The 16,003-nt window shown below is 36.4% G+C and overlaps 1 protein-coding gene across 1 annotated transcript in view; it reads left to right on the forward strand.

Moving 5' to 3' along the window:
- The window catches only part of COL21A1 (collagen type XXI alpha 1 chain), a 67,650-nt gene extending 59,412 nt beyond the window's left edge, over nucleotides 1-8,238 (forward strand). The window contains exons 25-30 of the mRNA XM_088162260.1: nucleotides 927-959; nucleotides 3,754-3,900; nucleotides 3,984-4,038; nucleotides 4,327-4,527; nucleotides 5,994-6,071; nucleotides 6,825-8,238. Of these exons, the coding sequence (XP_088018386.1) occupies nucleotides 927-959; nucleotides 3,754-3,900; nucleotides 3,984-4,038; nucleotides 4,327-4,527; nucleotides 5,994-6,071; nucleotides 6,825-7,012 (702 nt within the window). The 3' untranslated portion in view covers nucleotides 7,013-8,238. The remainder of the gene's footprint in view (nucleotides 1-926; nucleotides 960-3,753; nucleotides 3,901-3,983; nucleotides 4,039-4,326; nucleotides 4,528-5,993; nucleotides 6,072-6,824) is intronic.
- Nucleotides 8,239-16,003: the final 7,765 nt, after the last annotated feature.

Genomic DNA, 16,003 nt, shown 5'->3' on the forward strand with positions numbered 1-16,003 from the left:
ACTCTCAGAGATGTGTAGGTTGAAAATAGTTCATTATTAAACTTGAGCAGATTTTTTAAAAAAGAAATAATTTAAAGAAAAAGATGGGTCATTGATTTAACCAAATGTAATGTCCTAGATTAACATTTAACAATTTAAACTATCTGATTTTTTTTTTTGCAAATAATGGACAATTTTTTCATATCTTTATTATTTTAGTCATAAGGGAAAACAAAGTGATAGTGAAAGAAAACATTTCTCTTTCAGATAGAATGATGCAAGTGAATTTCTGTTGCTTGCTTGCTTTTTTTTGGAGAAAGCTGAAAAAATAATACAGACTGAGTCTAAAATTGTTTCCTATGCTTATCTGGTTTGGTCAGCAACCAAAAAAATCAGTAATTTAGTAGACAACACAAGATCTTTCCAAAAATCCTTAAGACACAATAAAGACTTCCTTGTTCGTAAGAGTGAATCAGAAAAGTGAACTGCCATCTTGCCATGGGACATAACGGAGCCACTTGGCAGAAATGTCACCAAAATAATTTGCTAGCATGAAAAATCTGCCTTACCACTGAGTCTGTATTTCAAAGGCTCTGAAATGAATCAGGAGTTTACTTCTGCTAGGACACATTACTTCTTCTGTAAAATGAATAAGGTTTTGTTTCTTAAGTCTGTATTATGTTTATATGTTTATAATATGTGTGATACATTCCCAAATTATCCTCTTGGTACATGATATTAAAGGCAATACTGAAGTGTTCATTCACCTGATATATATTTTTCATCATTATATGCAGTTTCATTTTTTGTACTATAGCAATCAAAGAATCTTTAAAAATTAACATTTGTGATTGCTGAAAACAAAGGACAAAGAATATTAATTTTTGATTCCAGGAAATTTGGTTCAGCCTGCATTTTGAATTTCTTTTTCATCTTATTTTTTAAAGGGAGTAGAAGGGTTGAGTGGAGAACGAGGAGAGGTACGTATTTTTGCAATGATAAATATAGAATTACAAAATTACTCTGTTTCTGCAAATTATGTGATCTGTAAAATGTGTGTTTAGTCTTCTGTACTCACATGTCTCTAAGCAACAGAGGAGAAATTGAAAAATAGCAGAGAAAGAAGTATTGATTATAAAGAGATAGAATAAGATATACATGTCATTAAAAATTATTAAAGCCAAGCATATACTTTAAGTGAATTAAAAAGCCAGGAAACCAACCAACAGAAAAAGAGAGAAAGGATTGGTTGAACAGAGGAAATGACTAAAGAAAATAACTAGAGAAAAAGAATCATTGTGTTGCATGTTGTTTAAAAATTGGTATTTATAGTATTAATTTTGTTGGTTATTATTTATTTATAGAAATATTTTGTAAAATAAGAGTATGCACTTTTCCATTAATCTGATTCTCTTTCAAAGTTATTTAGATATGTTTTATTGATTCTTTTTCCATGAAGCATTGCTGCATATCAGTAGCCAGATGCATTAATTGGAATTTCCATTCTGATAATAAAATTATCTTATCCATTTTAACCTATAAGTTTTTTCATATGCTTCTGTGAGTATTGTAATAAATACTTCAGTGGTGGTTTGGCTTATAGGTGTTTTGCTAAATTATTGTCAAACTGGTAAAAGATTCCTTGTATGCTATTGTATTAGTCTCCTTAAGTATTGTAAATCACGGCAATAAAATATTTCTACTGGAAATTAATTTAAATAACTTCTTACTATGTATTAAGCTATAATGACGTCATTGTGTTTACTTATCCAACCTATAAAATTAGTTTATTTTCTAGTTCTATAAAATATGGCTTTTGTTAGACTCTGATTTCTAAATTTTCTTCAGCCTATGAGTCTCAGCACTTACTGAGCTGTTTTCCTTTCTTTGCTTTTCTTTGCCAATAGCAAGGGTCAGCAAACAAGGCCTCACATGGATGTGGTTGAGCATTAAAAGACCAAGATATACTGTGGAAAATTTTCCCCCTACAGTTTCAGTTGTTTCTTGGCAAGTTCTTCAGGCAGTTCTGCTGATGCTTCCAACATTTTCTCCTGGTGTTTTTATGCTGGCTTCTTGCCCCTAATGTTGTTCTACAGTAGATGCTATTTCCCCAGTATTCTCTGGTCCATAATGCCTTCTAGCCCCTTTAATATTTAGTTCAGATAGCTCAGCTTGCAAGTCTTTTATGTAAATATAGTCCATGGGGGTAAAAGGAATTAAAATTTAAAACAAAACAAAACCCCTCCTAGCTGTAGGAGCTTTCAGCACATATATTTTCTAGTATAGCCCCAGGTAGCTACATAAGCACCATGTGTTTATCTCTGAGCCTTGCTGACTGTTTAAATGAAAAAAAACACCTTTGCAATTATGTATTTGAAATGAGCAAGTACAAATCTACATGTGGTAACTAAGAGGATCCCTTCCCTGTGACTACAACATTCAAGATGACAATATCAAGAAAATAAATTACAACTGCAACTTTGGAAGAAGTTGTATCTGAATTAATGTATGACTTTTTGAAGGTATGGACTGCTGTTCAGGTCATGCCTCTGAACTGGCCACCCCTCCAGCAGTACTCCTAGGTACTTGACTGACATCTGTCACATTTTGTCTCATTTCTCTGTTTCTTAAAGAGCATGAGCTACCTGTCTGATTTCACTGCCTAACTCATAAAACTGATTAATCTGACACTGAATTTAAAGCTTGTTACCCTGCAGTAATTCATGTAGAGAATTCTGGGCATTGTCACTAATATAGACCAAGCCAGGAAGCTTTGAATTTTTCTGATGTGAAGATTTTTCTGATGTGAAGATAAGTAATATAGGAGATGTTACAAAGTAATAGAAATACCATAATTTAAAATTCACTGTAAGTTTGTTGAGGCCATATGCATGAGAGTATTTCTTAACCTTTTATCATTTGTTTCAATTAGTTTGTCATATATAATAGTCCTGTTCTCACAATTCCACCTAAAATACTTGGAAGAGGAGAAAGAAAATTTTTCAGCAATTGATAATTTTATGCAGAAGCTGTGCAAACAAAGGAAGAAAAAACTCATAAGGGAGCAAACATAGGATACCGACATTAATCTTGGGCACATACTAAAGTTTTGTTGGCTTCAGAGCAGGGAAAGAGTTCCACATGAGCTATTGCAGTGGGTAATTCCATACATAGAACCATTGCTTTGGTGAAGATATATCAAAATATTTTTCAGCATTTTTTTACCTTTTCCAGTGAAGAAAACAGACTACACTTACCATCAATCAGATGAAAAAAAAATGAAGCAAAAAATCCCTAACTGAAATAATTTTTTCTTTCCTTTGTCTACACTGCAGAGATAAGTTTAAAGGCTTGATTATTATTGTAAGTTTCCAGGAGCTTCAGTGGTGCCAGAATTTCACATCCAATTTTTCTGGCCTTCTAAGGATTGTAACATTCTATAAAAATTTTTCTGCTTCTGAGGAAAAAGTGAATAAAATCCTTCCTTCCATGTGTTAATAATGAACAGTAAAATGTGTCTTGAAAGTTAAGAAAGTTAATTTATTTCTAGTTCTCTCTGGTAATTTTATCTGAAACAGCTGCTTAGGTATCTGAAAACTTCAGTATGTTTTAGCAAAATAGACCTCATCAATATCAAGTTAATTTTTTCTTACGTCACATTAATTTTATGAAGAACTTCAATAAAGATTTCTCAGAATATGTTTGTTTGGTGCTACCTACCTTCCAGATGATCTGTGAACATATAATTGGCTTTTCATTGATTTTTCTTTCCAGAAAGGTGAGAAAGGAGATCCAGGCATTCGAGGCATCAGTGGACAAAAAGGAGAATCTGGTGTCCAGGGTTTGACTGGACCTCCTGGTCTCAGAGGTCAGCCAGGAGATAGAGGACCCCCAGGACCACCTGGATCAGATGGAAAACCTGTATGTATAGGACTTCAAACTTTTCATTTTGGGTGCCTTAAAAACCAGAAAGAATTGCATGCTTTGTTCTCTGTTCAATTCAGGCACGAGAATTTTCAGAAGAGTTTATTCGACAGGTGTGTTCAGATGTACTGAGAAGTAAGTTTGAAAGCTTCTTTACTGTTGTTTCCTTGTTTGAAGTACTAAAGAAGTTTCCTGATAATTATAGAAAATCTTTTTTGAAAGCAAGTTTTATATTGCAATTTTTTTCTTTGTTTTCCTATGCGTGTGGAACAATATTTCCACATCACAGGCTCCATAGTTACCATGTTGTTTCTAAAGGTATTATATTCTCTTAAGAGGGGGAACTGATTTTGTATTAGTGGTTGGGAGCAATACTTCTATTGTTACAACACTTTAAGCAATTTTTTGTTTGAATTCTCACAGCCCAGCTGCCTGCCATTCTCCAGAGTGGAAGACTACAAAACTGTAACCATTGTCAGTCCCAAAGTGCTCCCCCAGGACTTCCAGGACCACCAGGTCCAAGAGGCCCTGAAGGCCCAAGAGGGTTTCCTGGTTTACCAGGGAATGATGGCATTCCAGGGCTGATGGGCATGCCAGGTCGCCCTGGGGCTCGTGGGACAAGAGGTACAGTGTGTGTGTGTCACAGTGCTAAAGGCCTTTATGCCTTGGTTTTCTGCTTCTAGTTTTGAATGGGATTGATGCAGGGTGGAGTAAGAGAATAGCTGGGCTTGTTTGGCTGAATGGAATTGTGAACATGGAGCAGTGTGGGTGTTTCACCACATTCAGGGTACACGTGACAGGAGAGAGAATACAGGAACACAGCCAGATAGTTATTGTTCAGTTCTGCCATAGTCAAACTCTGTTCTGATCTTTTTAGAGAGTTCTTAGTCTCATGTAAATGTTTCTACCTGCATTAGATTATTTTTTTAGATCAAATATGCCTAGACATAGATTTCAAAGTATTTCCATGTCTTCTGGCTTCTTTTCTTCCAAACTTATTTGTTTCTGCTATTTTAAGGAACAGTATTTATTCACTGGCTATTTACTATCTGTGCTGATTTTTGACATCTGACAACTTTTTACACTCTTTTTGATTTCCTGACTTTTTGTCTTCCTGTTCTTTTTATTTCAAAGGGATTTTTGCTCTTTTCTTTATGATTTTCGTAAACATTCTGGATTCTTTTTAGGCAGGCTAAGGTTTATGCTTTCAGGCAACTCAGCTGTCCAAGCATTCCAATTGATTTCTGTGATGTATTTGCAGAACTTTATATTAAGTACACATATATAGTCTGGAACTAGAGGAAGAGACTGGGTGGGGTCCATAATTTGGTAACTGGTAGCATCAAAATAATCAGTAAAGCTGTGTAAACTAACAGCTAGTTAGTAATGTGTCAATGGTAAGCAGACAAATTGTTGACAAATATTTACTTTCTTTGTGACTTACTATCTGTGACCTAGCACACCAAATTCATTTTGTATGTAATGATGATTTGCCTGTAGTACTTTTATAATTTAATCTCCAACAGGAGAATATGCAGTTTTCCTCTGGAGCTGACACTAGCAGTTCTGGTTATTCCATAAAACTTGGAAAAATAAGTAATATATCTATGAAGAAACTGAATTTACTGGGTTGTACCAGTAAATTATTAAGAGAGCTCATATTTTGACCCCGAGTATTTCTTTGGTGGAGATTTAATTATGCTGCGTGTTTTGTGGAATATTTTCTATATATTCTGTATTCCACAGGGATTATGATAAAAAACTTACACCTCCTTTATACAACATATTAAAAACTTTGCTGATAGGAAGGCAATTACATCAAATTTCTTAGTTACCTATCATCTGTTCCCTCAACTGATAGTGGCTGTCTGCTTAACTGTTGCTACATGAACTCTAAATTCAGTAGAAATTAGCATGATTTAGGACCCAGTCACACTGCGCAAGCTACAAGAAAAGGCTTGTTTTGCATCCCATTATTTGCTTTTTCAAATATTACACATTTAATTCAATAAATATTATCAGATGCTGATTTCTGACTTTGTTGGATGAAAATGGTGTGCAAAGATATGCATGTGTTTGCTAATTCACAGGACTGCCAGGGAAGAATGGTGCAAAAGGCAGTCAAGGAGTTGGTGTTCCTGGGATCCAAGGCCCCCCAGGACCCCCAGGTGAGGGATGGTTCAGGTGTGCAGATTCAGTGCATGCTAAAAAGGTTTTAAAGTGTGGTTTAGGAAATATGTTGATGTAATTTGGAAAAACTTACATAGTTTGTACACATCTTACTTACCAAATATTTTAGGGTAATACTTGTCTCTTGCATACTTTATAAGTTGCCATATACATCATTTAATAATTAATACATTATTTAATATAAGATGGGTCCTGTAGAGATTGGTATCTGAGACTGCCGTTTCTTGATAGATGGACCCTGAAGTCAACTGTATCTGAAAACTGAGCCCTGATATGATCATGTGACTTGTAAACATTGCTTAATGAGGGAAAATATTCTTCATAATATTAGTGTATGCATACAAAATGTAAAGTTGAGCATTTGGAAGGTATATTAGGGTGCTATCCAAAGCCAGAGAAACAAATAGAAATAGGGAGACTGATTCGTGCCATGGTGGCTCCAGATTATATGATAAAGTAGAATAGTGTACTAAAGCAGATTTTAATATTTTGCTTTAAAAGCTGTCTTTATTTAAAGTGTTTTCCACATGCTTTAAAAAAATCTTTGTAAGATATCATGTTGTTTACATAGATATATAAACAGTTTGTAACAAGAAGTGTCTTTTGCAGGAAACTAAGTTTTCTTTCTCTGCATACTTCAGCGAAGAGTGGGGGTGTTGTGACTCCATACTTGATCATTTTCATTTTAATAGTAAATGCATTTATTTATTTATTGCATGTGTGTTATTAAGGTCCTGAAGGTCCACCAGGCATGAGTAAGGAGGGACGTCCTGGAGAGCGTGGGCAGCCTGGGAAAGATGGAGATCGTGGCACTCCAGGAATGCCAGGACCAGTTGGGCCCCCTGGAATTTGTGACCCATCACTGTGTTTTAGTGTAATTGTGGGGAGAGATCCATTTAGAAAAGGACCGAATTATTGATTTGTGATATGAAAATTTAGAGGAATAGTTACGGTGCTTGTCTTTCATGGTCTTTCAAATCTCAGGAAGGTGACCAGCAGTAATCCCATAAGAAGGAACAAAAGTACCTCTGACATTAAAAGTATTATAAATAATGATCTCAAAGGTTATACATTCCAAAACTCCAGTCAGTTTTTTTTATACCTTGCACTGGTTGATTCTCAAGTGTTTTTAAATTTTAATAGAAATAAAACTAACTATAGTATTTGGTATTTAGTATTTAATGTCCTATCATTCTCCTTTTACTTCTTTTTACCAAAGAAGGTCCTTTGCAAAATTGCTGGAAACCCCACTGGGAGCAGAATTAGGTCTTAAATGGCATTGGCCAGGTATAAATAACTGTGAAATATTTCACATGCAGCCAACATACAGAGTATTTGATTTTGAATATTTTATGGCTGGCTTTGACTTCATACGTGTGCAATTTTCATTGCCTTATGTACATTTCATATGTCATTGCTCCAGATGTGAGTGAAAGCATTTTATCAGATTTTTATGAATTAAGACAGATACTGGGACTCATCACAGAAGAAATGTCACCTGTTTTCCCATGCAGCTCTGCTTAAAACCAAGGTGAAATGCAAGGGTAGAATACAGGCTCAAGGACCAAGGTTTTATTGAAGATGGTACTGTCAACTACTAAATGTTGAAAGATTCCATGTGGGTGACTGAACTCATATGAAAATACCATTAAAAAAGAGCAATAAACTGACATGGCCCGCTTTAGCTATGATTTGACAAAATTAAAGATGTAAAAATGTTTGCACAACCCCAATGTAACAGTTCTGTGTAATGAAGTATCAAGTTATATACCCTTTGCTGTTTCTGCTCAAGGACTGCATTGCCAAATTGAAGAAGCAGGTTTACAAGGAGAAAGGTCTAACTGGTGGCTGACCAGCTGCAATGTTTATTATGCTGTTTCCTTTTTCATTTCAAGCCAACTGTGTGTAATTTTCATTGTATGCTTTGCTAATGAAGTGTATTGCTCGCTTTTTCATAAAGAGCAAAGGCACAGTTCCCATGAGAATTTAAAATCCATTTTTTAAATTAAGGCAGAGTCCTGTATTAAGTTAACCAATGCTTCATAAGTCACTTTTTCTAATGTGTTGTTTTTCTGTTGTCCTAGTATCAGAGACTGTTAATATGCTTGACATTCAAGGTAAAATAAAAGACACACTTTCCAGTAAGATGTATGGCTGAATGAATTATGAGTCTGAGAGGAGGCAAAACCAAAACCAACCCAAACAAGAGCATGTCAGAAGGACCACTGGCTGCAGTGAATACAAACAGAAGACCAGAATTCCCTACTTGGAGAAAAATCCTTCTTGATTTTCATCCAGTCTGATTGGTAGCTTTGTTTATGGTTTCATTTGATCAAATTAACATATATATCAAGCTTAAATTTTAAAAGTAGTGGTGGTTTTGTCACCCAATTAGTCCTACTGGAGGGTTGTTTCTGAATGACTGACTAAGGATCTATGAGTAATTTCTAGTTTGCATCTATTAATTGGCCCTTTCTTATAGTTTTTTACATGTCTGGCCAATTTCTATTTGAGCTCAGCTTTTGGTTTTCTGTCTGCATTTCTGTGCACTGTGGCAATGCCCTTGTGGTTCTTGACAGGTGTTTGTCTGCTTTTCCAACTCTGGAACGCTTCTCTTTTGAACAGGCTGTGGAGCTTACAGTTAAGCCAAGGTGCTCTCTTGCTCTATCTCCATCTTTAAAGGAGATGAACTGTTTTTGTGCTTCCAGGAAGAGAATATTAGAAGAACTCCTGGCACGTGCTATCTCCTTTATCCTCCATTGACACTTCCTATGAAATACTTCCCAATTTAGCTCTGAGAGAGCTGAAATTTTCTCTTCTAAAATTTAAAACATTTGTTCTAATACTAACCCTCAGTGTGTTCCAGTTCCTCCTGTTTGTTCTTTGTTCTCCAGGCTTGTCAAGCAGCTAAGGAACATTTGTTCTGTTTTCTGGGTTTTTTGTTGTTTTTTTTTGTTTTGGTTTGGTTTGGTTTGGTTTTTTTTTGTTTTGTTTTATTTTTTTGTTTGTTTGGTTGGTTGGTTTTTGTGTCCATGCAAATAAAAACAGATAGTTACTTATCCTCTGCAGTGTGGCCTAGCATGGGTATTTCTGTACAGTGCTGCTCAAAGAGTACAATCTAAGCTAGTCACAGCTATAAAATATAATCTCATGTTGGACTCATTTCCTTTTGTGTAATAATATGGTAAGAAAGACTGACCTAGTAAACTAAATAATCAAGAGGCTTCACCGAATATAAAACCAAATTCAAAGCTTTGATCTGCAAAAGGAGATTTGACAGTGAATCTATTGGATTGCCTGCATTGCTGAGCTATTTGGATGCTTTGAGCTTTAGTGAGCTTTATACCAATATCTTTGGTATTTTGCTCTGAATTTGAGTCTGTGAAGCTGTCACATTTCTGCAAAAAGGATTTTGTTTTGACAAGCTGGACTTTTCCAGAGGACATGCTACCCATCTAGTCTGTGCAAGTGCCTTTTAGAAAGTTAGTAGTAATAATGTAGCTTAAATAAATGGAAAGATTTTGAAAATGTGGTTCTACATTATTACATACCCAGGAGCTCTAAGGGAAGTGTCTTGCATTCCAGTGACGTGCCTAAGAAACTATGATTTCAATTATTGCTCCTTAAAAGATTTTATCAAGCCAGAATTTAGCAGACTACACAATCATTTAATTTCCTGACTTCATTTGTTATGGTGGGATTATACAGCAGTGTAGGTGTGTCCAAGATTGTATCTTGACTGGATTTTTTAATTGAGAATATGAATACATTTCTAGATCTTCATCTGATTCTACAGTAAGAGGTTAAACAAATGGTGAAAAGTTGAGTATTATCAGATTAATGATCCACAGGAGAGAGACTTTTATTTACTATTGGTGCAAACTATATGAGGTTCTTGCAGATGTTTATCTTCAATCAGAAGCTGTGAATTAAAAAGATCAAAGGCAACATGTCACCATCTAACTACTCAATATTCTCTGGGAATAGTTACTAGAAACTCTCTTAACTGACGTTTACTTACTTTCCTGATGATAGTCTTTAAAACTGGATATCAGGCTAATTTTTAAGCAGAAGGCAAGATAAAAAAAAATAATTTCTAGATTTTTTAGTAGCATTTTGCTATCTAACCTTGAGTTAAGAAATGCCCTCTCTGCTAAGTCTAGTGCCTGTTTATGTCAGCAGAGGAACTATGATTCATTACACTAAATTTTTAATATGACTTCAACTCATAATATCTCTGTTGTGCACAGAATAGATTTAAAATTTACCACTTTACTATGCTAATTGGTTGCTATTTTCTCTCAGATACTTAGGCATGTACTTGGATACAGAAAGATGCAGAATGGAAAAGTATTACTATGGGAACTGGATTTCTTAATGAAAGCCTAGTGCTGTATGGATGGAGCTCAGCAGTTTTCAGCTCTGAGAATCATGATCCTAGAGAAGTTTGGAGTGATGTGTCTATATATAAATAGACATGATTTAGTAAAAGACCAGATGTCACAGATGGTTTCCACATGTGCAGATTTATTTGGTAAATATATACATGTATATACTGTGTGTATATGTGTATATATATCTCTGTGTGTCTGTGCATGTGTGTATGTATCATTCTCAGTTCTTCATTTGTTTACCTGAAAGATACCATAATCCTACAAATAAAAATTTAAAAAGTCAAAGTATAAAATCTTAAAGTGGCTTGGGTTGGAAGGGACCTTAAAGATCAGCTAGCTCCAAGCTCCAGCCATGGGCAGGGACATTTCCTTCCACTAGACCATCCAACCTGTCCTTGAACACTGCCAGGGATGAGGCATCTGCTACTTCTCTGGGCAACCTGTTCCAGTGCTTCACCACCCTGACAGTATTTCTTCCCAACAATCCCAATTATCTTAATCTTTCTTCATAAGAATGGTGCTCCAGCCCTCTGATCATCTTGGTGTCCATCCTCTGGGCTCACTCCAACAGGTCCTTGTCCTTCCAGTGCTGGGGACCCTGCAGGTGGGGTCTCACCAGAGTGGAGCAGAGGTGCAGAATCCCTTCCCTCACCCAGCTGACCATGCTGATTTTGGTGCAGCCCAGGATACATTTGGCTTTCTGGGCTGCAAGTTGACATTGCCATGCCAGCCTCTTATCCACCAGCACCCCCAGGTCACCATCTCTTCCCCAGGTCCTACTCTGGATCTGCTCATCCCCCAGCCTGGATTCATACTGAGGATTACTCTGACCCAGGTGCAGCATCTTGCACTTGGTCTCAATAAACCTCATGAGATTGCCATGGGCCTACTTCTTGAGCTTGTCCATGGCCCTATGGATGGCATCCTGTCTTTCTGGATTGTTCAGTCTAGTCTGGAAATATAGTCTTGTAAGAACTGAGCTATCACAGTCCTGCTGCTTCAGAGCCAAGGCGTCATTGTCAGCTTCAGGAGTAGCCAGCCAGCGTATGTCAAGGCTGGTCGACCTTTCAGAGGAGGAGCTGACAATTGCTAGCTATGCATCTTGCAGAACTACAGAGCCTCATTTCTGTGAAAACTCAAGGTGCATTAAAATGAAATTTCAGCACATCTGTCCTGGCAATGAATACTGTCAAGATCTGTCACTATGGCCCACATGGACTGAATGCAAGTGCTAGATGTTTTTCCAGAAGTCATATCTGGCCACTCAGCTGAAGGTATATTGGCAGGTTAAAGCTCCTTGGTTGTCTGCCATAGGCTTAAAGAACTAAGGTGCTCTGTATTGATTTTCTGACACTTTTCCCCAACTTTATGCTTGGTAAAAGTATGTAGTATTTGTCCACTTAAGGAAAAGGTAGGTGAGAATTCATCTGAAGATTTAACCATTTGACTGTTAAAACGTCATAATGTCCATAATGCTTCTAAAATACCTTTCTCATGTTGGAAGCTCGTAACTCCAAAGAGTGTTTAATTTGTTGTTTTCTTATTTACCTTTTTTAAAAGGTGAAAAAAAAATCATTGTATCTCTGGGACATATTGAAAACACATATTTAATATAATGCAAAAAAAGCAATAATGCAGAGAAACTGTGTTTCAAATAACATTATTGAACTGTTGAAAAATAAAATGCTACCTAAGAGATGGAGGGAAAAAAAAAGCCCTCATCTAACTGAGACATGGTTCTCGAAGGTGTGCTACTGCCCCCAAGGAGTTCACATGTGTGAATGCCCATTGCCTACAGAAACAGGCTTTGAAGTGAGATGACTGCACAACTTGCAGATAAAGTGTCTTAAAAGTCAGACCACGGTGTTGTGCTCCCACCCCAGTGGAAAAGTTTACAGAGCAGCATGAGTTAGAAAAGCACTCCTGGGTAATCTTTACATTGGTGTTTTGGCTAGGAGCTTGGGTGTCTCAAGCCAAGACGACTGAAACTGGGTGCTGGATGTTTCCCCTGGAGCCTGGGTGTGCCTTCTTGCAGATGGGCTGCTGTGCTTTGAAGGAGGTTGTAAATGGCAGACCTGGAACAAGGGTCATGGCAGGATTTCTGCAGGGAACAACCCAGACTAGGCATTCTGAATGAGAAATAAGCCATTTGCCAAGTTTCTCCAGTGCTCTGCTGCGTCCTGGAGCCCACTGAGTCCTTTGGGCTGAAACTGCTGCCTTCATACCCCCCCTCACACAACCAGAACTTGAACTGACAGCGCATGCAGTGGAGGGGAATTTCTGCCCCTCTCCTGGGGTAGAGTGGGAAGTTCTGGGAGCACGGTACCCTCAGGGGGCACATGAGATACTTGGAGGTCGCTGGGGCAGGAACAGACCCTGCCACAGGGCCAGAAAAGTTGTTCTGTGCCAAAACCTTCTTGGTTTCACATGGACAGTGGAAATAGGGCTTGAATTCGGGCACCAGACCAGCTTCACATCTGTTTTTGAGAAGCAGTTTCACTGCTGTCTAAATACTTGAGGAACTTCAAAGGAGAAGGTGTGGAGCATTGAGGCTGGCCTTCTCTCTGCATCCAGCAGTGGCACACTAAGGGGGATTTTAGGATCGCAGCTTTTGACTGAAACATTCAATTAGTTGTTTTTTTGGGTTGGGCCAGTTCCAGTCTTGGTCCTGGGCTCAAATGAGTGCCCAAAATTGCTACACACATTAAAGACAGAAAGCTCCATACCGAGGTTTATAATTGCCTTCCTATAAAATTCCTCATGCAATTCCATCCTGAAGGAATATTAAATTGTAGTGTTTCCTTTGTTTCCCAATTTTGTATATTTTTTCATTCCTGGAAAATCAAACAAAGCTTTTGAAGTAAAAAGACACAAAATAGGGGAATAAGGAGGTAGGGGGGAAGAAGCCCACAAGGCAAATAAACCCATTACAATCAAACAAATAAAATGTGCATGTGTATACAAATGGGAAATAATAAAAAAGACTCTCAGAAGGCTCAAAGCCTCATTCTCTGCTTGAGCCCAAACTTCTGTTAAAGAACATAGCACAACCAACTAGCTGAGAAATTCTACATATAAACAGATAGTTAATTATTATTTAACTGTAAGACAGAATCTACATGAAATGGAAACCAATCAGGTTTAGTAGTTGGAGAGGGTTGCTATTTTCTTCATCCTCTTTTTTTGTCTCCCTTTTTCTTTTGCCAAAACAAGGGATGTAGAACAATGAAACACATTTTTGTGATGAAAAAAGCAAAGACTATTTTACTTTTGTTCAATTTCTCACTCAAATGGTTAATTTCCTCATTCATCTTCTAAATTTTCTCCAGACTGGGTGTGGATTGCTTACAGGACCTATGTTTACTAAAATCTGTGACTTAAACTGCTCATTTTTTTCATACTCTAAAGGATTTTGTAGATCACTACCACATTCTTCCTCAAATACCTCTTTTTCTGTTTTTAATGTACTTTTGTATAGGAGTCTTTCTGTGTCATCCTTAGTGTCTCTTTTTCTGAGCTTTTCTGAGTTGTATGATATCCTGAAAAGCATGATGCCGTGGCATGATGCAGTGTGTTTCCATTTTCTGTATTGTTTTTACTGGTTTTTGATGTGTCTTCCTCCTTTACAGTAGTAATTCCAAATAACACTTGACTTTAACTGTGGCTGAGCTTTAAATTAATGTTTTCACAAACATACTCAATACCACTCTGAGACCTTTGAAATGTAACAAGAAATTCAGACACACCTTTCTGTATCTGTGCTTAGGAATTATTTTTCCCCTACATCCATAGGCTTTCACTTTCTGGATAATTGTTTTCATATTCAGGCTATTTAACTGATTGGTAACGCTTTCTAGTGAAAAACTGTTTATTGCCCTTTTCAGCCAGTCTCAGAGTTGATGATCCTGAGTATATCTCTGCCATCTGTGAACTTGGTGACAATTGTGAACTCATAATTTTTTTCATATTTCATATAACTTCTGAAAATATGGAGCAGCAAAAAAGACCTGACAGCAGATTCTTCCCATCTCAGTCTATTTCTTTTTGCCTAGAGTTTTCTTTTAACCAATTACTAATCTCCTGAAAGATTTATTGCTCTTAGTGCATGATAGTTTCTTTTAACTTAGCAAGGGATCTTGCTGAGAAGCTATGAAAAATCAGACATGTTCCATTCCAAAGATCATCCTTAGATACATTCTTCTTATTTTTGTTTTTTCTTGCTCTGATTATTCTTTCCCCTCTAGTTAAATGTTGATTTAGTTATTTAAACTGTTTTATTAATTGAAATATTTTTTTTTCCTTTTCTGCTATTTATCTATACTTATTTTTTTCTTATCCTAACTTCCTGTATAAACCTTCTCCATCATGCCTGGTAACATTTCTAGCCATTCATTTGATTTTTTAATGAACCGTGTTCAGTTGTTCTCAATCAAATTAAAGGAGAAGATCTGGAGGGAATAGAGAGGAATTTTTCCCTTCTCCACGGGTACTAATATACACTGCTTGTTTTTTCTGTGGCTGTATTTTGATTCTTGTCCTATTAATTACTCAGGAAACTCCCTAGCTACTTTTCCTGGATTTTTTTGCCTAGATGTTGGCAGTCACATGGCCATTTCTTGTTTTCCTTGAAATTTCTTTTTTTTTCTATTTCCTCCCCACATCATAGCTTGTTATATGAATTTGTTGAAAGCATGAAAATAGTAAACAAAATTTTCTCCATGGAGTATTTTGAGACTTCTGTGTTACACAGTCTGTATATACTATAAAACGTTAATGTTATCATCCAAGTCAAATACATTATGAGTGTCTCAGATAACTTCCTTAAAGAATAAACCCTTCATATTTCTTCTGTATTTCATTGTGCAGCATAAAATGCCTTAAATTATTTACTTAAGGCAGCATAATTTTATCTCTAAATGTAAGGAATATTCTCTGTACTTTGAGAGTATGCCTGATAACATACTGATGTAGAGGAAAAGGGGAAGTATTCTTCAGTGACTGGAAAATTGAAGACATCCCACTGAAAACAGAAAAAGGCATATTTCTGTGCTCTAAAAGTGGGAAAAAGTGTGAGGCATATGAATTCAGGTGTAAGATCGGAAAGAAGATTCTAATAAACTTCCAGTTCTTGAGAGAAAAATGTTAAAACAGGTTAATCGAAAGTTTGGTTAACACTAAATGTTTCATTAAAATTCTTACTATGGTTAATGTAATTAAGAATATGAGACACAAGACGAGAAAGGTCAGTAAGTGAATATTTAGAAAGTTTACTTTGGGAACAAGACGAGAAAGGTCAGTAAGTGAATATTTAGAAAGTTTACTTTGGGAACAAGACGAAGCAATTTTTGATTCATTGTATTCTTGGGGAACTCATGGAGGGCCAAGGAATCTTTGAGAACTGACAAAAGGCAAAGAAATTGCATTTTACATAGTAGGAAAAGTTTTAAGTGGGGAAATAGTAAATTGATAAAAATGCAAATCATTGCTTGTTGATAAATATAATAATAAATATAAGA

This window comes from Sturnus vulgaris, chromosome 3, assembly GCF_052056855.1.
Source record: "Sturnus vulgaris isolate bStuVul1 chromosome 3, bStuVul1.hap1, whole genome shotgun sequence".
Classification (NCBI taxonomy): Eukaryota; Metazoa; Chordata; class Aves; order Passeriformes; family Sturnidae; genus Sturnus; species Sturnus vulgaris.